The 25,477-nt window shown below is 38.1% G+C and overlaps 2 protein-coding genes across 6 annotated transcripts; one reads left to right on the top strand and one right to left on the bottom strand.

Moving 5' to 3' along the window:
* Positions 1 to 13: 13 nt before the first annotated feature.
* Positions 14 to 6,248, bottom strand: si:ch211-161c3.5 (uncharacterized protein C3orf18 homolog). 4 transcript variants are annotated; one of them, XM_043242539.1, is made up of 5 exons: positions 5,916 to 6,248; positions 1,749 to 2,141; positions 977 to 1,002; positions 697 to 823; positions 14 to 453 (listed from the first exon to the last, which is right to left on the bottom strand). In XM_043242539.1, the coding sequence occupies exons 2-5, from the start codon at positions 2,037 to 2,039 to the stop codon at positions 448 to 450; spliced, it is 450 nt and encodes a 149-aa protein (XP_043098474.1). In that variant the 5' UTR covers positions 2,040 to 2,141; positions 5,916 to 6,248; the 3' UTR covers positions 14 to 447. The 4 variants fall into 4 exon arrangements, with proteins under 4 accessions (XP_043098474.1, XP_043098472.1, XP_043098471.1 ...); XM_043242537.1 differs by having other exon boundaries at positions 14 to 204; positions 1,749 to 3,593; positions 5,916 to 6,247; XM_043242536.1 differs by having other exon boundaries at positions 14 to 204; positions 5,916 to 6,247.
* A 3,985-nt stretch (positions 6,249 to 10,233) lies between these two features.
* On the top strand, positions 10,234 to 25,460 carry gnb1b (guanine nucleotide binding protein (G protein), beta polypeptide 1b). Of its 2 annotated transcripts, none has more exons than XM_043241482.1 (11): positions 10,234 to 10,611; positions 16,769 to 16,876; positions 18,125 to 18,163; positions 18,300 to 18,406; positions 18,890 to 18,953; positions 19,744 to 19,906; positions 20,183 to 20,249; positions 21,228 to 21,429; positions 21,556 to 21,772; positions 22,341 to 22,456; positions 23,071 to 25,460. In XM_043241482.1, exons 2-10 carry the CDS (start codon positions 16,820 to 16,822, stop codon positions 22,445 to 22,447), a joined length of 1,023 nt encoding a protein of 340 aa, XP_043097417.1. In that variant the 5' UTR covers positions 10,234 to 10,611; positions 16,769 to 16,819; the 3' UTR covers positions 22,448 to 22,456; positions 23,071 to 25,460. The 2 variants fall into 2 exon arrangements, with proteins under 2 accessions (XP_043097417.1, XP_043097416.1); XM_043241481.1 differs by having other exon boundaries at positions 10,235 to 10,611; positions 22,341 to 22,484.
* The last annotated feature ends 17 nt before the right edge of the window (positions 25,461 to 25,477 follow it).

The raw sequence follows: 25,477 nt of genomic DNA, 5'->3' as shown, positions 1-25,477 counted from the left end.
ACTACAACGGAAGCGATGTTTTAGATTTTATTTTTTACAGTGTACTCTATCGTACCAAATATTCCTGAATCCAGTTGTCCAGAGTTCTGTGTCCTTTTGTTCCCGTGCGGCACGTCAGTGTCGTCACGCATTAATGGCATCGGCCACGTCAGTGAAAACAAGTCGACTGGGTTTTTGAGTCGTTCCCTGACTTGTGGTCAGTGTCTGTGGTGTGAAAGAGAGAGTTAAAGTAAGTAAACACTAGAGGATACTGGCTAGTCCTAAAAGGTGACGTTGCACGAAAAAAGAATTTCGTTATGAGAATGAGACTGATCCCAACACGAATGGAGGAGGGTGCATGTGAGTTCATCACAGCTGATGATTGGTGATGTTAAATGGGTGTGCGGTAACTGACACGTTTACGGTAATGAATACTTTACCACAAATAACAAACCGCATGGCCTGGTGTCAGAACTTAAGAGAAATAAGAATGGCAGAAATGTCAATTAAGAAAAAGACACGGGTGAAATGTTTTGAAGAGACTCGCCACAGATTTATAATGATTCAGTTCTATATCAATTATATTCAGCATAAATATACTAATTAATAAAAAATGCCTGTGTGTAATTTGTGCATTGCATGTACTATTTGTATCTATCTATCTATCTGCCGTTATATCTGTTGTTGTGTTTCTCTGTGTGGTGTTTGTTCTCTTACTTTGGAGTTTGGTCCCGCTGGGCTTCCGTCTCGTCCGTGGTCCAAGAGTTCCTGCTCTAGATCATCCTGTTCTTCAGCTGGATCAAAGTTATACATGGGCATCAGCTGGTGTCTCAGTTTCTCCAGCCTGTAGAGAAAACCCATCACAGCTTCATTAAGGACACTACTCTATGCGGGAAACGTCAGAGGCTTCCGATCGCAGCCAAAAAAAAGGAATTTTCCAAGATCTGTCCATTGGTAAGAAAGTAGCGGAGCGATAAGGGAATGTACAGCTTCTTACCTTTTCTTTTTCCTGATGTACAGAAGCTGGCGGGGAGAAGACAATGCAGAAATGTAAGATTCAGAATTGTATTGCAAATTTCGCATTACACTCTCGATAAATTATACCGACATTTTAAGTACAAATGTTCAAGTCTAGCATCTGTAAACGAATATTAGCGTAAAAATGAAATGATCGAGTGTGAAGTAAGTAGCATTCTAGTCAAATAAACGTTCCCATGTAACCCAAAATATTGATTATATATGACTTTTGGTAAATTACATGACTTATTTCTGACTTATTATTTTGTCAGAAAAGAGAAAGAGTAATTTAAAATATGTGCATGTGCTTATAGCAAACTTTTAAATGAGTCATTTTTTATTAGAAGATAAAGATTTCATTAGTCTCTTATGCTCACCAGTCGCCATTTATTTGATCAAAAATACAGTAAAAAGGTACAATTGTGAAATAATATTAGTTTTATGTTTGATCTGGGATGTAAAGCTGAATTTTCAGCATCATTACTCCAGTCTTCAGTGTCACATGATCCTTAAGAAATACTTAGAATAGATTGATGCTTGTTTTATCAGACAGTGCTGAAAACGGTTGTGTTGCTTAATAATGTATAGCGGAAGCTTATACACATATTATAAGGATTCTGTAAAAAGTTCATCATTGCACAGCATTAAAAGTCTGTACTGTCAATGTTCGGATATCTTATCTGAGGTGTTTTCAGAAAATGACAAAATCGTGTGCTCTATCTTTAAGGAGTCCAATCATGGAGTTCGCTCACCACCACGACAGCCAGCCCGATGACTGTGATGATGCCGAAGGGCACGAGCACCATCCCCATCCCGCCGCCCTCCACCGACGCCACCGGCAGCTGCGTGGAGTTCAGGCCGGTCTCGTTCGCGGACGTCGTGACGGAGCGGAAGGTGGTTCTGAACGTCACGTTCTCCGGCTCCGTTCTGGGCTCCGCTGTACTCGTGAGGACGGGAATGAAGGTGGTGAGGGGGAGCGTGGGGGCCTGGAACGGGGTCAGGGCGGAGGTGAACATGTCGGGTTTGGTGGTGGTCAGAGACATGGTTCTTGCGGGAGCGCGCTTCGAAGGCAACCCTACAGGGATTCAGTCCTCCAGAAGGCCTCGGCCATGACGCTCAGGTGATCCTCAACTCCTGCAAGAGTCCTGTGAAAGAGTTAGATCGATAGATGCAGTTTGCCTTTGTTTTTAATACATAGCTGACTGCTAGCCTAGCTTGTGGGTCTATGGAAAATTACAGGAAAACAAAAAGGATCATAAAAGTAAACATCATGACACTTCATGCATGCATTTGATTTTTAAATCGAAATCTTCAGAAATCATGCTGATACGCTGCGTAAGAAACGATTATTAAAAGACTATTATCGATGCTAAAGACGTGCTGCTTCACATTTTTGTGATTCTTTGATGCATACAGCTACTGTCGAAAAATCCAAACATTTCGCAAAAGATGGGATTTGGTCAAAATTTGGCGTTTTTAAAGACACACAACTCTCTTCGTGAACGTCTGAGATTGAATTCAGAAACATTATTAAAACTTAAGTCACTGTATTTGAAAGCACTCGATCGATTAGAAACTCACAAAAGGGAAAAGGGAATTTTGGACGCATCAGTGAAAAAATCTGTGTGTGATTGCATGAACTTGACTGAATGTGTGGGCTTGTGGCGTGAGTGTGTGTGTGTGTGTGTGTGTGTGTGTGTGTGTGTGTGTGCGCGCATGAGTACAAACCCTGTGGACGACATATGGATGTGTGAGCTTTTAAGATACTGTTGGCAAACCACAAGCTTCCTTCCACATTACAACCGTTAGGATCTGTGTGTGTGTGTGTGTGTGTGTGTGTGTGTTTGTGGATGTGGGGGCTGGAGACAGGAACGAGGCTCGACGCTTAAAATAGAGAATAGGAGACTCTGCTGTCGAGATCTCGGTGGATGTGAATGAGAATGTAGAAATCTCCTAAACCGCAGCGTGTCTCCATTCACAAAGAGCTGCTTGTGCAGTTAAAGGGACATGTCAAAAAAAAAAAAAAAAAGACAATTCAGTTATGGTTTAGCCTGCTCACCTTCATATCGTTCTAAATCTGTACGACTTTAAGTCAAAGAATGGGATTGTTTTGCAGGAAAAGTTTGCAATTTGTTGAACATTTGATATTGTTACGGAAAAAACACACTTTTGCGTTCCACGGAATAAAGTCGTACAGGTTTAGAAAGACATATAGTTTAGTAAATTAATTTAAGAATTCCTCCAGAACTGAAGTATTCGAAATAAGGACTTTTAAAACAAATATGAACAGCTTTTGGAGACAGGGATCACCCTTGTTTTCGAATATTACATTTGACGTGTACAGTTAAAAAGTTTGTGTATAAGCGCAAGGTTTATTCTGCAAATACAACATTGTTCAATAATAATAGATTTTTGATGAAAGAAATTAATACTTTACACTGATCAAAAAGTGACGGCAAATAAATACAGTTCTTCAGACAATCCAGCGCAGCTGTCTTCAACATCGGCAATAATCAGAAATGTTTCTTGAGCAGCAAATCAGCATATTAAAATGATTTCTGAAGGATCGTGTGACACCCAAGACTGGAGTAATGATGCTGAAAATTACAGAAATAAATTACATTTTAAAAGATATTCAGAACAATTTGAAATGATAAAATATTCTACAATTTGACTGTTTTTTTTTTTACTGTATTTCCAAACTAATAAATGCAGCCTTTGTGAGCAAAAGAGACAAAACATGAATAAAATTTTATGGATCCCAAACTTTTAAATGAGACTATATGTATGCTTCAATGAATGATATAAGCTTAATATTTCACCCTGAATAAAATATTATTTTATTAACAACCTAAACGCATTTTCTTTTCATATTTTGGGCAAAAAACATCTCCCTACTGTAATGTAAAGAGAAATTAAAACATACTTTAAATTGGAAAAATATTTATGCCTAATGACAGTCTTTCTTTTCATACTATTGAGACTCGCCTTTGAGAATGCAATTTAAAAAAATGGCTAAATAATGAAGAATTGGGATGAAAATATACATAATTATCATAACGAAACTGTCACAGCAAAACAGATCTTAATATAATTCACCCAGAATATTTTCCTCTTTTTTTTGCATAAGATAGGAAATCATAATATTACTATGTTTTACATATTACTATTTTTATAGTTTTATTTTGTTTTTGTTTTTTTTATTGGACACATTTACATGAGATTCATACATAGTTCCTCTGAAAGTGCGTGTGTGTGTGTGTTTTGGTTGCCGTTGATAGTTTTCTCCCTGCCTGCAGCAGCCGGGCAGCAGTGGGTGTCATGGCAGGATGTGGGTAAAGAGTGGCACAGAGAGAGAAAGAGAGACGGCACCAGTCTGATACTGTACCTAGGAAAGCAAGTACCTAGAAACACGGCTCATGTTGAAAGACATGCGTTTCGTAAGAGATGCACACAGATGTGTTCTTGCTTTCTCTCGCTGTTTCTCTCTCTCATTCTCTCACTTTCTAACAACAGGCCCCCGGGCCACCTGCGACTGACAAGCTGACTCTGTTATCTCATGTATGTTCACACACTTGCATATTTTAGATGATATGGGAAATCTTATGTTGTTTGCACATTTGGTACAAGTGATTAGAACAAACCCTGAACCCTTAAACACTTAAGTAATTAGCAATCTGCTAAAACCAGTGTTGTTTCTAGTATTATTTATACTATATATATATATATATATATATATATATATATATATATATATATATATATAATTATATAAAATATTTTACAATATTTTAATAATTATAAATATATATATTTATATATATATATATATATATATATATTTTATAATATTTTATATTTATATATATATATATATATATATATATATATATATATATATATATATATATATATATATATATGCAAAGATACCTAAAGTTATTGAAACTGAAATCAAAATTATATTTAAAAATAAATATTTAAAAATAATCATTTTGCACAAACTTCCAGTTTTTCAATGCACATTCCAGTTAATCTCAATCAAACTGCAGTTGGGTTATTTTATGTAAAAAAAAAACAGTTAACTAACACAAGAAAAACATGTTAACGTCATTTAAAAAAACATTTTTGACCAAAAAATTGTTATCTTGTTTATGTAAAAAAATATATATAGTTTTTATTTCAGTTTTCATAATTGTAGGTATCTTTGCACATATCAAACAAATGTACCCCTATTGATTTTCATCACAGGAGTCATATATAATTTTGGACATAACCTTGCACAGGCTAGCAATTCTATGATTTTATTTTGTCAACACATAATATTTAATATTTAAGTCTTCTGACTGCATGTCAAAACGTGTATTATTTAAGCTGATGCTGATGCTCTATAGACTCCCATTGCAAGTGCATGGCAAGTTTGTTTAAAAACACTGAAATAGTGAACAACAGTAGTTTTAACTCCTATTGGTCCTCGTCTTCCTGTTTACTGATCTCTTTCCCTGCGAAAGGACATCCAAACGCAGGAGACAGAAATATCTGCAGTCGATCCCAGTAATCTGTGTATTTGAGGGGGGTTAATTATCTTCTTGCATAATCATTTAGGGTGAGCGTTCTGTCTCATCACCGTGTGTTTCACAAACAGCCCGTACACTTAATGAAGAACATGTTAGTGCCTCGGCCAATCGGATCGCTCCGGGCTCTCTTAAGCCTGCCTCCTCGACCAATCAGAGGCCACCACAAGACAAAGATAGACATACCAACAAAGGCATCAAAATACCATGCCTGCTCTTTTTCCACACGGGTTCAAAATGTGTTTTTCTGCATGAACTGAATCGTATCGAACGTTTGTGGAGTGTCAAATAAGTGAAGTCTAATAAGAAACTGCCTGTCTCTTGTCAAAGATGAGAGGTACTGACCTGTTCATGAAGAAATGTGGCCACGGCTGATGTCCTTCCAAGGTTTTCCAGGCAGCCGATGGAAAAAAGGAAAGGGAATTTCTCCTTTCACCCCTCCTCCTTCGTTCCTCAGCTAAGAACACAGCAGCTGAGAGTCTGTAAATTGCCAGCTCTCTTCCCCTCTAGGTCCCTGCGTTCACCACAATATCACCTCCGTGCAATATCACGTCTCGCTTTGTCCTTCTCGGCTGTTTTCTGTTTTTCTTTCATAGCATTTTATTCAAAGGCAAGACTTGAGGAGCTACAAGGATGCTACAAACCCAAGCTATGTGATCCAGTGATGTCCCTCCCCCTGTCCCGAACTGCTATTGGACGGCTGCGGGGCAGCTGTAGGCTGTGATTGGCTCGTCTGGCTGTCCGTCTAGCTTAGCAGGGATGAGGACAGGATTTAATGGTTGGACACAGATGCTGTGAATGTGTCCAGGGAAGGGAGTTCAGGGATTTTAACCCCTTGCTGCCTCACAAGTGCATTATGCGAACTTCATGTGAATTATGTGAGATGTCTCAAACCTTTATGGAAAAGCGTTTATGTTCTTGACTGAACTAATGAACTAATGTGCCAGGAACATGTCACTTCTGTTTTCTTTTTAAAGATGTGTGCGTTTAATTATTTATATATATCTATCTATATCTATCTATCTATATATATATATATATATATATATATATATATATGTGTGTGTGTGTGTGTGTGTGTGTGTGTGTGTGTGTGTGTTAATACATAATTGTCATAAGAAGGGCACAAGAAGCACCTCCCAGTTCTTTCTCTCTCTATACAAAAATGTAATATATAACAATTCTAAACAATAATAAATGTTAATATAACACATAGATTAGTGCTGTCAAAAGATTAATCACGATTTAGTTTGTTTACATATGTGTGTGTGTGTGTAATGTGTATATTTATTTTGCATGTATAAATACACACAGTATATATTTAAAAATGTACTTCTATATTTATATAATTTTATATAGCAATATATATAATATGTGAACGTAACATTTTTAAGTGTATACATGCATTGATTTGTGTGTTTTTATATATACATAATAAATATACACATTACTCAAGCAATGAAAACCTTTTATTTTCTATGTGATTAATCATTTGACAGCAGTAATATAGTATAATATAATATATAATGCTAACATGAAATTTTCTCAATGCAAAAACCATAATGGTCCTGGAATCTTTTTTTAAATTTATTTATAAACATTACAACAATTTTTTGTTACGTTTAGATTATATGTACATTGTATATGATATATGTTTTATTATATGTATTTTATTTGTACAATCATAATATTATTAAAATAAACAAAATATCTAATGTCAGAAAATTGATCAGTGAAGGAAAAGATTATCTAATTAAATTACCTAGTGCCTAGTACTGAAAATAACTGTATAAATATTGTAATAATTCATATTTATAATACATTATTTTTAAGAGAATTGTTAAAAAATGTAATTATGTGTATTACAAATTATTATACATTACAAATGAGTCATTTGTTTGCTTATTTATTGTTAGAATAGAAAATGAAATTAAATAATGCTATTATTTATTAAATATTATTTATTAGTGCTTCTGCAAGTGCTATTTTGTTAATTAAAAATATTTTTGAGGGTGTTTCAGTGTAGGCCTTCAATTTTAAAGGTGCCTTTACCTGTCAAAACAACATTTTATTATCAGTATTAAACATTAATATTACTAAAGTGCCTTTTATCCAACATATGCGTTGATGCTAAGCGCTAGCCGCTGCACGTAGGACAACAAATCCTTGATTAAAATGAAATATTGACTAAAATTAATCCAAAAGATGGATGGATTATGAATGATGCAATTCTAAAAGTGGGCTGAAGACTAAAGCCTAATGTTTTGTAACAATTAAAATGTCGTGTGTTCATTGTACACAATCTGCAGATGGCGTCGTCCATATGCTATTAAAAATATCTTTCTGGCCGACGCTGCCTCCTAGTGGTGAAAATGCATTAGTGCTGATCCACTCTAATCCTCTTATTTGTCTGTTTATGAAACGCAAGCCAAACTGCTCTCAAATTAACTGTATAACATGCTAAGAGGAGGAGATACAGAGTAAATATAATCCTTAGTTACAAGATAATACATGTAAGCAACACTCAGTGTACCATATGTGATTTTTTTTTTACTTCATTTAGCCAAGTATGATTTCCCTTCCATTTCTATAGTGCAAAAATACTTTTAATTTGTTCATTACAGATCATATGTGTAGCAAGTAGGTGAGTTCGTCCATTATTTTTGGTGTTTATTTACAAAAGGCTAATTATTTATTTAAAAAAATAAAACAAAGGAAGGCTTATCTTATCATATTAATGAAAATTGCATAGTATTATGAGCCAGTCGTGGTTTTGTGAGGTTTTGTAAGATTAAATCATGTAGGTCATAATCAAAAATTATATTTCACAACTGTTTTCCCTCACAATACGAAACTTTCTTTACTGTGTTAAATGTTCAGTTAGATGGTATTAACTGTATGAAGGTCAAAACAATATTTTCACCAAACGGGATATTATTTTGGTCAAATGTGACATATAGGTCAAATAACCCTTGCGTGCAATGGCATTAGAGATCATTTTACTTCCATATTCTGGCACAACAGCAAAAAAACAGAACATTCGGTGCAAAAATAATCACTTGATTTTATCCGTCGCTAATGGACTGGGTGTTTATCTTCTCTTTATGACAAGAGCTTTGAGAGGAAGAGCTGAAATATAAGAGCCATGGTGAAACAACATTTGTTTCATGCGGTAGATATTCATCACACTATGACACTGTGAAACGCTAATAATTGCATGAATTAAAAAGAAGTTATTGATAACTTTACCAGTGCTCCTCTTATCGTTACCATATAACCGACGAAAATACTTCTCAAAAAGCATCACGTAATCGCTTGAAGTTCCTGTAATTCCTCATTTCAACACTGTTCAAGGGATAGTTCGCCTAAAAATGACAAATCTCTCATTAATTACTCCTCAAACCCATAAGACCTCGTTCATCTTAAACACCGTTTCGTTCGATGTTCTTGGTATCCTTTTGGGCCTTGAACGTGGTAGGTCCTTGCTGGTCAGAAAAGCTCTCGGATCTCACCAGAAATATCTTCATTTATGTTCCGAAGGTCTTTGGGACAACATGGGAGGAAGTAATTAATGACAGAATGTTCAACTATTCCTTTAAATTGCCATGGTATCGTTTGTTTGGTTGGTTTTGTACGTGGCGACTTCTAGGGTATTCTTTGAAGTACCTTGAAATGCTATGCAAATGCATTGGTCAGCGTACTAACAAACAAAACCAACGCATGACTCACGGGACATTGTAAAAATACCTTGTTTAACAAAAACAGGTGCTACGATGTACAATGACACTACTGTATCGCTTCATTGCTTTGAAGATCATAATTTCAACAGCTTTCAAACTAAATTAAAGCTTTTCTTGCCCTGTTAGAGGTTTAGTTTCATTTTGTAGTCTCGCTTGTTGTTATACCGAAAAATAGGGCTAGTTGTCACACGTCAAATACTGGTCTCAAACACCTAGTACAACAACAAAAAAAAGCTTTAATTAAATTTGAAGGCCGTTTTCAATTAAATAAAGTAATGCTTCTAATGGGAGGTATAGTAGTCCCATTGTAGTAGTACTTGTTATTGTTAAACATGGTATCGCAATAACATTAAATATCACATTGGCATTCATTACTTAGCTTGTTAACTATATAATACATTAAAGCAGGCACCCATCGGGGCATGTTGTCACAGGCCCACATTTGTTAAATATCTCTTTTTTTACCACAGTGGTGGAAATGTACAATTGCCGTTTGTAGTTTTTAAGATGCATGCCTATAAACAGGAAAAAAATATAATCTGGAGTAAAACAGGTATATTGTCTATTGTTTTCACTTTTTTTTTGGTTATCTGTTTTGTCCCTTGTCATTCTGTCTGTGCACTGGAAGCTTATTCTGTCACGAATCCCTTGTGTGTGTGTAAGCAATAATAAAGCCATTTCTGATTCTGAAAAAGTGTGACAACTAGCCCCTCTCCTAAAAGTCTGCGCTCAAGTATAAGTTTGTCATAATGGCCGAACCGTTTCACAACGGCGACGTTTCGATGCAAATAAGATCAGAAAGACGCTTAGCGTTCAAAAACGTGCAGCTGCGTGTGCAAATGTTGCTAAATTGGCTCGGAAACGTTTCTGTCAATTCCATTCCTGCGTAAGAGCGCCGCTCTTCTCGCTCGCTGCGGCGTGGGGTTTCCCAGGGCAGACTGCAGGGTTACCGCGCCCATCTCCGTCTGATGGCCGGATGAGAGGTGAACTGAACTGGAGAAAAGTGCTCCTTCAAGGAAGGCAACGGGAAGTGGCCGCCGACGGACTTATTCGTTGACCAAAGTCTGCGATCGAACATTTATGAGTGCGATTTTTCATCGCAGCTGAGATCCCCCCTCGAACAGGCTCATTTCCCGCCCTCCGGAGCGAGTTTTGTCGCTGTGGAAGTGGACTCGGTACTTCTCCCGCTGCTAGTTAGCGAGCTAGCTCGTCTTGTTCGTTGATGCGTGGATTTGACAGCCACACCATCGTTTTTTTCGGTCAATGCCATATAAACAAAGGCCATTTACGACTGAGAACAGGTACGGGACTCTATATGCTTATTTAAAAAATGTGGAACTGTTTTTTTCCGTTTGAAACGGATGAATTTGTTGGATAAAATGCTGGTCACCATAGAGAATGAAGGGGGGTGGGGTGAGGCGCAGGTAGCGGCTAGCCGACCGATTTACATGCACAACAGTGCCAGGCAAATTGACCAAAAACGGTCGTTTCGAACAGTTATTTGCGCTTGTTGCGATTTATCGGTGCGTTTGATCGCTCGTTGCGTTATTATAGCGCGAATGGAGTCCGCCGACTTCACCGGAGGCCGTTTTGCGCGAGTCAGCTCGCTAGCACTTAAAAAACGGCGTTAACGTTACCTCAGGAATCAAACCGATAGCGAGAAATCGCTCGTGCGGCGATTAGGCGCGTTTTAGAAGCATTGAACGACGATTTTGGGGTAATGGTTGTGAGGGTTTTGGTTGAGAGGCTGGTCTGTAAGCTAACTGGCTAATTACCGGAGCCTTTGCTGGCAAAATATTCGGCTTTTCAACCCAGCTAGGCCTTCCTCTGTGTTACAGAATCGAGGATTTTTGCTCGCCGAATGCTGGTTAAGACATCGCCTCGTACCGAACGTGAATATTGATCGAATTGCAGTTCGGTAAATAAAGATTAGTCATTATTTGTTCACCCGATCGTGTATTACAATCTGCACCATCTGGTTGAGTATTACAAGCAATTCTAGCGCGAGTGTGTTTTATTTATATATTTACGCGCAAATAGATTTATTACACGAGTCCAAATGGCTTAACCTGAATCCCGGTGTGCGTTTAAGCGACTTAGGCGTGTAAGTGTTTGTCTTTATTGCATTAAGCGTGCACTGTTGCTTTTAACTAGTCTTTAAAACAGCCTAATTGGATTTCCTTAACCACACACGAGTCTCTGTTTTAAAAGGCCTTGCCGGTCAGGTACATAGGTGCACTGCCTCCCTCCCCGACATCTCGGTGATGCTCCACTACGATCCTCCCTAAACTGCTTTCGCTGATGATAAAGCCACGTTAAATGCGTTTCCCCCCCGCGATCCGGCCAACATTTATCACAGTAATGCAGCAAAAAGCGCCGCAGCTCTTCAGATACGCGAAACGAATGGAGCCTGATGGCCTTTATTATCGCTGCTGGAATATTTTAAGAACGGGCGAGCGGCTCAGTATTGAGGTCACTATTAAGGGATTGGTCGGGGGAATATAGGCTATGGGATAAATATGTTGCGCCCCCTCCTTTTTTCCCCTACCGATCGAGTTTGCCTTTCTCTTCGGTGGCATTTAGATAAAGGAACACCGTTCATGAATAAATAAACGGAATCAATGAATTCTTCAATGTGGGGCCCAAGAACAAGATGGCGTCCGTAGCGCCTCTCTCTCTCTCTCTCTCCGGCTTCCCTCTCCGGCGTGCCGTCGATTTAACGCGCCGAGTCGGCGAGGAAACGCACCTTTCCGCTTTAAACGCGGCGATTCGTTTCAAAAAACGAGCTCTGGTAAACATTTCGATGCGTCCAGTACGCGTCCATCGTTTTTTTGTTTTTTTTTTAACGCCGGATGAATTGTGAAATAATCTCGCATCGAATAGCGTTTCGAGTGCGTCGTGACGTAATCGTTCACACATCAAACTCGTTTTTGATTTCGACTTGCGCTACTCTGCGCTTCCTTCGGCGTTTTGTCCGTGGAGATTTGCGCGTTACAGCGCGCCCAACTCTCGCCGTGACGCGCTGCGTTCGGCTAACGCGAACGTATATGGTTTATTAATTCAAAACGAAAGCAAAATGGGTGCTGCACTGCAAATATTGATTTTATAGTTGTGAAAGCCACGCAAACATCCTGCTTTTGTCCATCAGTCGGCTCCCTCCTTATTGCATTCAGTGCTCATTTTTAATTTAACATTACATTTGCACATTGCTCGCGATCAAGTGGAAATCCCTCTGAATGTCTTATTTATAATATGCATGGTTTGCATGATGATTTGGAGTTAAATGCACACACACGTTGATTTATTTTTGTAATCGTGGCTAACTAAAAGCATCACGTTTGATGCTTTAGAAGCTGAAAAGCGGAGGGCCGTGATGGAACATTGATTCATGTTGAGTTTCTGAATATCCGAGTTTTATTTTCAGGTTGTCATTCAGCCGTCGAGATTTGTTCACGTGAAATCGCTTCATATCTGGCACTTCGTGTGGCTCGGATTCCCGTTGGCTTTCCTGCATAAAATATGTAGAAGTCAACAAGACGAGCAATTAAAGTGGAGTATTTCGTTGAACGCGCAGCGCGAGGACTTAAAACGGTCCCACAAATTCTTAGACCGCAAGCCCAGCTCCGGACAGCTGTTTTTCCATGAGTGACGCTGAGAGGGATTACAGATTTACAGTACGTGGATTTTAGCTTTTAGGATTACAGGCTTGGATAGTGATAGTGCTGGTTACTGTCTTTCCTGTGATCCAGCTTTAGCGATATGCATTTTATTTTTCTTCTGTTAATGCCTAATAAGCCGCATCATCCTCCAGCAGTTGGGAGTAATTTACGCTGATGGAATAAAGTTCTGTTTGGAGATCGGCGGCGTGCGTTATCGAGTCGAACATTTTTAGGATCGTTTACAGAGGTTTTTGTGAAATAAATGTTTTCTAAAAGGATCTAAGAAAGATTTGCCCTAGAGTGACCTGTGAATACGCAGTCTGTGGCACCTTTAGGCCATTTCTTACAGCTCTCTTTTTGTCCTGCAGTCAGCTGACTCTGATCAAGTGTTTGTTGAGAGGGTGAGATTGAGCTCTGCTAGCACATATGTTGATGCCTTACTGCGTTCGACTTTGCTTTGTGCTATCTTATACTCTGGTCTTTGGCACAGAATATTCAGTGTTTTTACGTAATGAAGTTTAATTTTGGCGCACAATAAAATGTAACCCCACTCACGATGCGGCTTCGTAACGATGACCTGCATCGTTTTTGTGTATATTGATGACGATGTCGATATTATTTGTTCTGTATCTTCCTTTTTAAATGATCAGCATCGTCCTGATTAACCCGCTACTGTAAGCCTGTAATATCCTGGCTTATTATTTCCATTCCTTATAGTTATAAATAGTTGTTAAATGGTCATCAGGTGTTTTAGTTTTAACTGTAAAAGCGATCAGCATTAGCAGATTAGGTCAATATTGCAAGTTGTTAATATTTTAAAGTCTTTTTCTGCTTTTTTTTTGTACAAGATCTCTGCCTTTTTTCAGTTTAAGCTTTAGATATCGAAGCACAGAAAATTAAATTTAGGTTCCTCCCCCCATTTATTGGCATTGGATAGTTTGAAATTATATTAAATGCCAGTAATATTAGGGGTTTTTGCTAATTCAACCAATGGACTCTTTATATGCATTAAAGTGTTTTTATATTTAATATAGACCACTGTTTGGATATCGACCCAATAAAACTATCCATATCCACCAAATTTGTCATATTGCTGCCTCTCTGACAGTATTTATTGTTGAGTAGCTGTGCTCTACTGAAGGTGAGATGAGGGACTTACCTTTTGTAACCATGTCATTTTGATCAGCAAGATTAGGGGACTTAGGAGTATTGTCTTGATGCAGACCCATTTAAGAGGTCAGCCAATCAGGAAGAAGCAAGCGTATAGGAAAGGATAAGACGTTCACCAAGAGAAACATTTTCTGGCTGTCAAACACAAGGAGCCTTGTGCAAGCCGCGTAAGGTAAGAAATTCTGAAACTTTAAGGAACTTTTAAAGGTCTCGGCCACATGACAGTGATTCTGGTGTCTCAGGAATTTCTCAGCAAGTAGCAGGAAGTTACTTGCAAGTGCCTGTCGTCCACAACAGGTTTTAAGTGTTTTGTTTCTGTAAGCTTAGACTGCATCCTTAGTCTTGGTGAATTTTAAGTATGTTTTCTTATCTGTTGCCTGACTTTATCAGTTTTTTGAGTTATGTTTGCTACGCGTGTAATTTCCCAAATGTTTAACCGCTTGTTCACGCAGGAAATTTTAGATGGGATGCCTAATTCTTTGATTGGGTGACATTCAAGACAGCTATCAAGAAATGTTTGAGAGATTTTTCTTCTGAAGGCGTACACGCCTTGCTTGTTCATGCAGCCGACTTTCACTTTTCAAACATGGAACCATTGATTTCACAATTAGGACATGGCATAATGCACCAGAGGGCAATGGCAATTACAGGAAATGGATCCAACCAAATTTTTAGTGCTCCAGTTAGATTACCCGACCACAGACATCTGGGAGTAACATGCATATGTGTGGCTTCGCTGTTGTGTAGTGCTAATATCACTCAAAAGTATCGATCATTGCCTGACGGTCCTCAGCTGACCCGTGCAGTGTAATTGTCGTCATTTCTCCCTTCAGCCCTTCCCTGGTCTTGATGTTCTTCAAGACCGTCTATGCTCGAGCTCGAACCGGCCATTCGTCTTGCTCAAATCGGGGCGACCAAGACCAGGCTAATTGGCAAGGTGACGGCTGCTTGAGAATCGAGATACTGTGCAGCTGCAAATTGGTCTACATTTAAATGAAAAGTCGTTTTTCACGACTCTTCTCTAAAGTAGGTCGTATAACGTTGGCCTAGAACGGTCATTTTATAGAACGCGGAACCGTGTTGGATGTGCAAAATGAGTTGTTCAGTTGCATGCTAAAGAGCCAAAGTTGACGTTAAGGCGTTTTAAAAAGCATTTTTGCATGCGCCTTAAAGTAGAAATATGGCATGTAGTTGTATCGACCATAAATGCAACTTGTTCTTGTTGGCTTGTTAAGAGCTCTTACATCGGTGGAGTAGCAGCATATTGCAGTGCGCATGACCGCCAGCGTGCCACAGTTGCATTAACTTGAAACCTTTGTCCGCCGTTGCATCCCCTGCAACATGCAAATCCTTTCCTTGCTCTTCACGTACCTCTAAAATTAATCTGCCTTTCTCCAGCGTTAGCCGCGTACACTCCGTTGGCCCATTAAAACAGCTGCCTTCATCAGCCGTTTGTCTGAGCGCATGAAGGATTTGGGTCAGCAGGATAGGTGCTGCTCTTCCGATCAGTGTCCCCGGTGTGTCTTAACTGGATTTGCCTGAAGGAGCTGAATCAAGCGTGTCCCAGGATTATGTCAATGACACTGTGGAGAGAGAGGTGTGAAAACACGGCTGTGGGCTGAGAGCGCTAATAGGATGAGAGCTGGCCTAGAAGGACTCGCTGTTGTCAGTCGAGTGCGTTTGCTCTAAATCGAGATTAAAACGGACAGGCTTTAAGGGTTTCAGAGTGCGTCGAGTTATTTTTATATAGGAATTGCTCTTCGGAATCAGCAGTTCGGCCTGGAAGCCAGACAGAATAGTTGCCCAGTGTGGACATTGAGGCATATTAACCTTTAATACTAGCTATTGTTGATTTGCCATCAGTCTTATGGGTGAGATTAAAATTAGCCTTAATTCACATTCCTGCTGCCCATGATATTTGTCTGTGCGGTCGTTCGTTTAAATGAAATAACTCGCTCCGCCTTAGAAACAACTGTCTTTTTCAGCTGATGTCATCAAGCTCTTACTTTTTTCAGTCCCTCCCTCCAACCACACGACCCCATTCTTGGATGTAGCGCCCAGTTTTCATCATCCAATCAATTCCCAATGGATCAAATCTGAGTTCTGTCCTACATTCTCATTGAATATCCTGCTTTACTTGTAATTTGGCACATTATGGCAATATAAAATGGCATTTTATATTGTTAAAAAAAAAGAGTTTCCCATAGCCGATTATTGACATCATAAAAGGACAGAGTCGCAGCTCGTTTCTTTGCTGCTGTTCTCTTTGTACTTCTGCATTTTTCATTAAGGAGCAACAACTCATTTCACCACAAGAGGAAATGGTTCTTTGGTTGCTTTCAGTAGCTAATGCGGCGGGGTGGGATCTTGAATTTACACCGTTGTGTATTGATAAACAATCTGCTAGCGATCCATTAACCAATGTTACATGACATGAAGAATTCAGAGAGTGTTCTCAGAGATGCAGCCCGCCTGAGTTGCTATATCTGAGATTGAGACCAGTCTGGTTGTTTCAGAACGGGAAATATGCATACAGAAATTCAAACTAAAGGCCAGATATGCCTCCCGTTATTGTCTTTTGTAGGGATAACGTTGGAATTAGATCCTAAATGTTTTCTCTCTGCTGTAGATCAGAACGTGTCCCGGCAGTAGGAGTGAGGCAGAGCTTTAGAAGAGGAAAATGAGTGAACTGGACCAGTTACGCCAGGAGGCCGAGCAGCTGAAGAACCAGATCAGGGTAAGGATCTCTCTGATCTCATACACAACTGCGTTCAGCAATTTGGTGCAATTTAACACAATTTACTACTAAATAATGTACTCAAATTACAAAATGTGGACTAATGGATTAGCCTGGCTAATTGTAATCTTATTATTAAAAAAAAAAAATATATATATATATATATATATATATATATATATATATATATATATATATATATATATATATATATATAAAAAAAATTGCTGATTATTCAACATTTTAAGTTGTTCCAAATCTATGGGACTGACTTTTCGTTGAACACACAAAAAATATTTTGAAGAAGAAAAATTTGGTAAGCAAACAGCTGCTGGTCTTCGTTAACTTCCACAGTCATTTTCTAATACTGTGGGAGTCGGTGGGGACCAGCAACTGTTTGGTTACCCACATTTATTCCAAAGTATCTGCTTTTGTGTATAGCAGCAGAAAGCAACTCGTACAGCTCTGGAACAATTTAAGGCTGAGTAAAAGACCGAATTAAACATTTTTGGTACGCTATCCCTTTAAGAGTCCAGGTTGAAAGAAGTCAATGTAGCCTCCAGTTGTTGTTGTTTTTGTGGTAAATTTCAACCACCAGGGAAAAAAATAACCCTTGCATTCATCATTAGATATTTTGACACATCTGCTACATTTTAAAATAGCATTTTTTTTTTAACTAAACATTTGCAGTCTAGCTATTAAGCCTTAAAGTATACGTATGTTTGTTTTTTTACAACTGTATTTCTTGGTACTCTTGTATTTGCATAACCAAAAGATATTTCAATACAGAGGGTGGTTATTTACATAGTTTTACACTACACACGAAAAACATCTTCTGTAACCGTACTGTTCCAGAAAGAATTCACACCCGATACTTCCTCCATGAGATAAAATGTGAAGCGGCTTCAGTCAGAGATATTTTTACCAATCCTCTACTGTTGTGTTCTACAATAGCCAAATTTGCCCCAAATCTTTGATCCTTTAGCCATAATCAATCACAAAATAAATTATTAAATTAACATTAAGGGGTCCTTAATGCTATCAATACAATTACTCAGTTTGAACAAATGACTGATGATGTGAATCTTCTTTTTTTAAAGAAGGACTAGTATATCACCGTTACAACCTCTCATATTACTTTATGGTTACTGTATACTGAACATTAACACCAAATGTTTTGTATATTGCATAATTTTAAAATATTCCTTGTTTCACAATATCTAAACTCGTTTTTTCTTTTTTACTTAGGATGCAAGGAAAGCTTGTGCAGATGCCACACTATCACAGGTGAGAAACGGCTTGATTCAAATTTGCTGTTTAAATGCGTTCACTGAAGTAGCCGTAATTTAAGTAAACGGAATATTCTCTATACTGCTGCCAACTCGGTGATATTTTTTTTTTTAATTGACACACACATTTTCAGATCACAGCCAACATCGACCCTGTTGGCCGAATCCAGATGCGCACAAGAAGAACACTGCGAGGACATCTGGCTAAAATCTACGCCATGCACTGGGGCACCGATTCCAGGTACAGAAGCGCTCTTTTGCGTTATTTGCATGATGGCCTGAACTTATTTGTAAGCTCTTTTGAAAACATCCTTCTACATCAGGACGAGCTTCACAGAGGGGTTTCCCGTTCTCGGTGGAGGTGGATAGGTTCATGGCTCGTGTGGTGGCCACTGCATGCTATCCCTATTGCTTTGAATCATGTTCTTTTATTGTGTTTGTGTAGGTGGTGAGTGATGGTTGTAAGTAGGTGTTATGACTAAGCATGTTGTTACTATTAAAGCTACAGCCAAGAAAAATCCATAATGGTACCATTTTTTTTTTGTGCAGAATTGTGCTGGGAATAGTTTAAGATCATTGTGAAAGACAATCCTTCTAATTGTTGTTGTGTAGGCTGATTTATTTATTTATTTATTTATTCCCCTCTTATATATACACATCCATGTTCCCTTTTAGGGATGCAAACCCCACTCAAGTCAACTGTGCTCTTGTGTTTTCTGTGCAGGCTGCTCGTCAGTGCCTCCCAGGATGGAAAACTCATTATTTGGGACAGTTATACCACAAATAAGGTATTATATTTGTGTTTGTTGTTAATATAGAGCATTTCAGTATCACACAGTTTTGTTTTGGCAAGAATTTTAGAAGTTTCTGTAATTTATGGGGTGGATAGTATTTTTTTATTTATTTTAATTGTTCTAAATAGGCAGCTGTTATAATTGTCGTAGAGCAGTTGTCTTACATCTGTCTTATTTTCTGTGATAAAATACGAAGTACAGTGTTATAAGTGACGCTTTGAATTTGTGAAGAAAAACCAAAACAAATACTAATTTTTAGAATAAATAATATAATTTATAAAATCTAATTATACAGATGTTGTATGCATGTTACATATTCATTGTTGTTGTTGTTGTTGTTGTTTAGTTTTTAATGCACAAAAATATGATAAGTACATTTTAATTAAACCACATAAATAATAACTGAACATTGTCTAGTTTTGGTAAATTGCTTTTATTTTATTTTAGTTTTAAAATACTTTTCACTATTGTTTGTAAAAAAACTCAGACCTTGCGAGTTGTCATGCCAATATTACAGGTGGGGAGTGATAAAACCTAAAATACAGTTTAAAAAGGAAAAAAGATAGCCTTTTGCATAGGCAAACACTTATTTTGTAAAAACCTAGTTACTGCTATACTTTTATAAATATTAATTTTGCCCTAACATGAAGTAATATAGGCCCTCTGATGATCAGTTGTTTCAAATGGTCTCCACTAGAGATTTTATTTATTTATTTATTTTTTTATACTACTACCTGTTTTCTTCTCTATGTATTTTCCTGAGCGTTGGTGTGCTGTGTTTCAGGTTCACGCCATTCCTCTGCGTTCCTCCTGGGTGATGACCTGTGCCTATGCTCCTTCAGGGAATTATGTTGCTTGTGGAGGTTTAGACAACATCTGCTCCATCTACAGTCTCAAGACTCGTGAGGGGAACGTGCGTGTCAGCCGTGAGCTGGCTGGACACACAGGTACTCCCAGAAACACTCACGTACTCTGATCTTATATACGCGAGGGTTGCCGTTTACCAAAGCTGGATTTACAGCATCAAACTGCACTGCTGGTTTTTTGGTACCCTTTTTAATACATCTCATCTGATCGACTTTAACAAAAGCATCAGCAATTACATAATGCACTCCCCTTCTATTCAGTTGCTTTATGGGTGAAGAAATGCCCCGCTCATATTTCACCACTAAATCAAGAGGAAAATGTATTTATTTATTTTATATATTTCCTCCTGTCAATAGGATACCTCTCTTGCTGCCGCTTCCTTGATGACAACCAGATTGTTACAAGTTCTGGCGACACCACCTGGTGAGTGTGAGGAACCGTAAAAACCAAAGCTTGAGTAAGCCTACATCTGCAGTTAGGAGCAGGTTTTGCCGTCAATGCCATCAGGAATATTTTTATAGTTACAATTTTCTTTAAAGCCAGGAATCAGATTTTACGTGAGAAAAATATCATTTGAATTTGTCGTCTGCCTTCTCGTTAAAAGTTTGACCCTTCTGTTTTATGATTTAAAATCAACATTTAGGAAGTAACATTGTTTGGAAATTATGGGGAAGGCAAATTTCACTTTTTTTTTTTTTTTAAACCCAATTTATGGTGTCAACCATGCATTGTGCGCAAGAAAAATGTATTCATGGGAAACATGTGTATCATTACCTACAAACTAATATATAGGCCCATTAAGGTTGTGAATCTGTTTAGCTTCTGTTCATTTCTTACGTTTGTTTTATTAATTCATGTTAATTTTGATACTCATGAATGCATTATTTTAACATTAACATTAAACACAAATTGTGCTTGTTAACATCGGCGCAATGTAAACATGAACAGACAATCAAGGTTTGTGTGCTGTTTTTTTCACCAGTTTTTTAGAAGAGATTAATAGACGATGTAAAACTATGTAACATTGTTTATTAATAAATAAGAACTTAAGAAATGCTGTTTCTGGGTCCAAGCCTCAAAAGCTGCTTATAGGCAATGTTTATTCACATTACACGTTTATGCTAAACATTAAAAAAATAAAGTCTCTGTGCTCATGGCATCCCAAACACGCATATTTTAAAGATTTATTAAAATGAATCGCTGTCTGTCCATCCGTGTTGTTTGTTAGGGTTATAGTTTTTTTTTGGTAGTATTCTATTACATTTCAACTGTTTATTTGTACCATTTTATAATATACATTTTTAGTTATTTCATTATTTACTTCTCAGCTTTTATGTGCAGCTTTAAGATGTTTGTTCATATACGAGTGTGAGTTTTGAAGTGTTGTGATCTGTCCCGCAGTGCTCTCTGGGACATCGAGACCGGTCAGCAGACGACCACGTTCGCGGGTCACACCGGTGACGTGATGAGTCTGTCTCTGGCTCCGGACACCAGGCTGTTCGTGTCGGGAGCTTGCGACGCCTCCGCTAAACTCTGGGACGTCCGTGAGGGCATGTGCAGACAGACCTTCACCGGCCACGAGTCAGACATCAACGCTATCTGTGTGAGTGTTCCTTCCTCATTCTGACCACCAACAGTAACCGAAAGCTTTTTAGGAAAGCTTGCTGTAGTGCGTGCAGTTTCCTAAAGGCCTCTGAAAACTAAAAGGGGCTCGTATTCCCCCTCGCAGTTCTTCCCTAATGGAAATGCGTTTGCGACTGGCTCTGACGACGCCACCTGCCGGCTCTTTGACCTGCGCGCTGACCAGGAGCTCATGGTCTACTCTCACGACAACATCATCTGCGGCATAACCTCCGTGGCCTTCTCGAAGAGCGGCCGCCTGTTGCTCGCCGGCTACGATGACTTCAACTGCAACGTGTGGGACACCCTCAAGGCCGACCGCGCTGGTGAGATACGCACACGCAGATGCCTGAAAAATACAGACATATGCTAGTAATAGTTACTATCAGTGGCGTGTGGTCTCGTGACCGCCCTCGAAAGCGAGCGAGCAAACCAACCGTACTACGCACACACACACACACACACACACAGACAGTGGTGTTGATTTACATATGCTTCCTAACACGCCACATTGGTTTGTCTCTTTTGCATATGGCAACATGCACAGTTCAAGAGCGTTGCATTTCAGTTCATTTAAAAATATACTTCATAAGTCTTTTAACATGCAGTCTGCTTTTATTGCATTAATATTGCTTCCGTTTTATTTTTTTTACATGCAGTCTGAAAAGTAACACTTTTATCAGGCCCCTATATTTATGTTCACTTAAATCGCATAGAAAAAGACCTATACATTGCCATTATTAAAACAAAAGTGGAGTTAAGTACGTTTTCACTCATAATTAGTGGCTAAAAGCAGCATTAAACACTGGATTTAACAAGAAATTCTCAAGTAGAAGAAAAACAAACTGTTAAATGATTTTTCAAAGTTGTGTATAAAACACTATGGTTTTTCAGGTGTGCTGGCTGGCCACGACAACCGAGTTAGCTGTCTGGGTGTGACTGATGACGGTATGGCAGTGGCTACAGGGTCCTGGGACAGCTTCCTCAAGATCTGGAACTGAACGCTGAAGGTGCTTTCAATACAACATGTCCAATACAGTAAGAGTCAGCCTCTTCCAGCACGAGATACTTTGTGTTTTATATGCCATTTTAAATGTATCCGTGTATCACCTCCTGCTATGTTTTGGTCACAGAAAGATGAGAGGGCCGACACGCAAAATGGCCACTTTTTATATTTTTATGATTTTATAAATATTTTATATTAGTCTATAAAATGTAACCATTATTTTGCACTTTTTTTTTTTGTCTCTTGCTATCATTAATCATAATTATTCTTTTTATTTTTAATTATTTCCGGTTATTTATTTAATTATTTTTAATTATTTTAAAAATTTTCCTTTGAAAAATTCGCTCAAGAAATTACAAAAAATCTGCAAAACGTACATTTTTGAAGTAAAAAGACATGCTTAACTATTAGTTCATACTTAATTTTTAGTTTTTAACTTTTTTTTTATGCTTGAATTCAGTTTACAAATAAGAGCAACTATTATCTAAAAAAATGACTTAACTTTTGAAACGATACGGTTAACCGTTTTTATAACGCAGGGTTATGTGGAGTTATCTGCTCTAAGTCATTCTATGAATATCCACCTTATCGTTTTGGTCTCTCTTTATCTGTCCGCAGATATCATTTGAACTCCAAAGTTGACTGGAAGACCATTCCAACTTTAGAATGTTAAATTTCACAGCATCGTCAACAACAAAACACCTTATAAAACTGACTGACACCACCATGAAAAGAAATAAAACTTCTAAGGGAAAACAATGCCTTTCCTACACCAAGAAGAGCACAATTTGTTTTATCACCCAGCTTAAAAAAAAAAAAAAAGAAGATTTCCTGTGGTATCAAATGAATAACTTGCATTCCCTCTCGGACCATTCTGTGTCACCCTGTAAGAGAAAACACAAAACACTATCATCCCACGCTTATGTATCATGTGTCTAGAAAGCAAATGTTGGAGTGTAATTGTACAAATTATTTAACTCTTATTTTTTTTTTGTTTTTTCCCTCCTACTTTTGTTCCTTTTATCTGATAGTACCATCTTTTAGATCTTTTTCCCGCCTGTTTTTTCTGTTTAGATGATATGTTTCTGATTAGTAAAATTTTAATCCTGTTATAAAACCACGTGAAAACGAGAACAGTCATGTAAAATGCTGAAACTAGACCAGGATGGAAGAGCAGCTTTTTTTTTTTTCCGACGATGCCAATCATGTGTTTTGTTTCGTTTATTTTCGTGTGCACTAGGTCGCTCTAGAGGTTGTGTAGTCATCACGAGCGCGACTCGAGCGAGAGGCAAAGTTCACGCGCCCTCTTGTTGAAGGCTTAATATTCATATTTTCGGGCGTCCCCAGACAGCGCTCACCTCTGATCTGTTCCGATTGTTAACGTCGCTGGGCTACTGCCGATCACCGGCTAATAAGAACAGCCTTAGCTTTCTAAAAAAAGAAAAAAGAAAAAAAAGTTAAAAAAAAAACGAAGAAAAAAAAAAAAGTGTAATCCTGATCTGTGCATTAGTTAACTTTCAGTGTGAATCCTGGTCCTTTGTCATTAAAGAAAAAAAAAATGCCATAAAAATGCCATATCTCTTTGAAATACTTTGTCATTTCTGAGTCCGAGGTACTCACTTCATTTATCTACGAATGGCCGTTGTAAATATGGGTATCCGACTTGCACGCGAATGCAGCATTATATCCTAGCTAATGTTTCTTTCCAGTCTCGTCACAGCTTTGTTTGCACAATAAGAAACTTGACTAACGTTTTGAGCGTTGACTAACCAAGCACATGCCGTTAATCACATTGAATGCTAATTTTAATGTAGAAAATGCACAAAAAAATACAAAAAAAGTGGAAAAAAAAACTCGCAAAAAATACAATCCTCTCTTTCATCAGATTAAAAACAGTTCAGACTAACCCCTTAGCTTATCTTCTGGTCTTATGTTTATACGTTCCTTCAAGCTTTTGGCTTTAATTCCGATTTTTGGGATGGTTTTGGTCGGCGGGCGTTGGGGAGGTCGGGGTGGGGTGGGGGTGTTTTCCAGCGATGTCGGGATCGGTGCTTGGAAAGCCCGGAAACGTCTTTTCTTTTTCTTTTTAGCCCAGTTCCAGAGAGAGAACAGATAGCCCTGTCTGTGCTTGGAAATACAGTTACTACTATGTGAATGAAATGTTGTACAAATCAATGTCTGAAAATAATGATAATTCTGAAATTTTTAAGTTAAGCGTTTTATTTCATCTGCCATGAATTAACGTAGTCGCATGCTGTAGAATTTGCTTAAACAGGCGCTGACGTCTTTAGGCCCACTTACCTCCACCGGGACGGCGAAACCGATACGAAACTGAAAAATTTTGACCATTGAAGCGTCGGTTCCAGATGTTTTAGACACGCCGTGCATACATCCTTTACTTTTACTGGCAAAGCTATGCACCTGTGTGAGATATCACGAGGGAGAAACGACATCGATTTCCTGCAGACGACCTGTAAATCATGGCCATGCTTCCTGAAATTGTCCCGAATTAAAAACGACGGTTGCGAAAAGTCCCGTTTGAGACGCTCGGAAAACCTTTTGCGCGTGTTTTCTAAATCGAAACGTTCAATCGGAGAATCGCGAGAAACTCTTTTGGCTTTTCTTTCAACGTTTTGAAATAGCATCTGACATGGCAGAGTCTTCTGTTCTTTTTCCACTGTAAACAGATGCACTTTCTTTAATAGTTGTGACTTTTTTTCTTTTTTTTTTTAATTGTTTTATTTTATTTTTTTCTTTCTCTGCGATAATGTACAATAATTGTGATGTATTTGTGTGTGCTGCCACCAGTAAAGATTAATTGCAGTTCAATTAAAATGGATTCCCCTTATTTTCTCTCTTCATTAATAACTGTAGATCTCAGCACTCCCTATCTCACCTTTTGTATTTAATTTCAGTCTGTCGGTGTACCACAGAAAGCTGGATGCAACATAGATACTATATTAAAATGTACTGTTATTTAAGATGTAATAAAACAAGTTTGAGATGTCTCTGATGTGCTGATGTT

Source organism: Puntigrus tetrazona, chromosome 6, assembly GCF_018831695.1.
Source record: "Puntigrus tetrazona isolate hp1 chromosome 6, ASM1883169v1, whole genome shotgun sequence".
Classification (NCBI taxonomy): Eukaryota; Metazoa; Chordata; class Actinopteri; order Cypriniformes; family Cyprinidae; genus Puntigrus; species Puntigrus tetrazona.
Note: the sequence above shows the minus strand (reverse complement) of the source record. Positions and strands in the feature narration are given on the sequence as shown.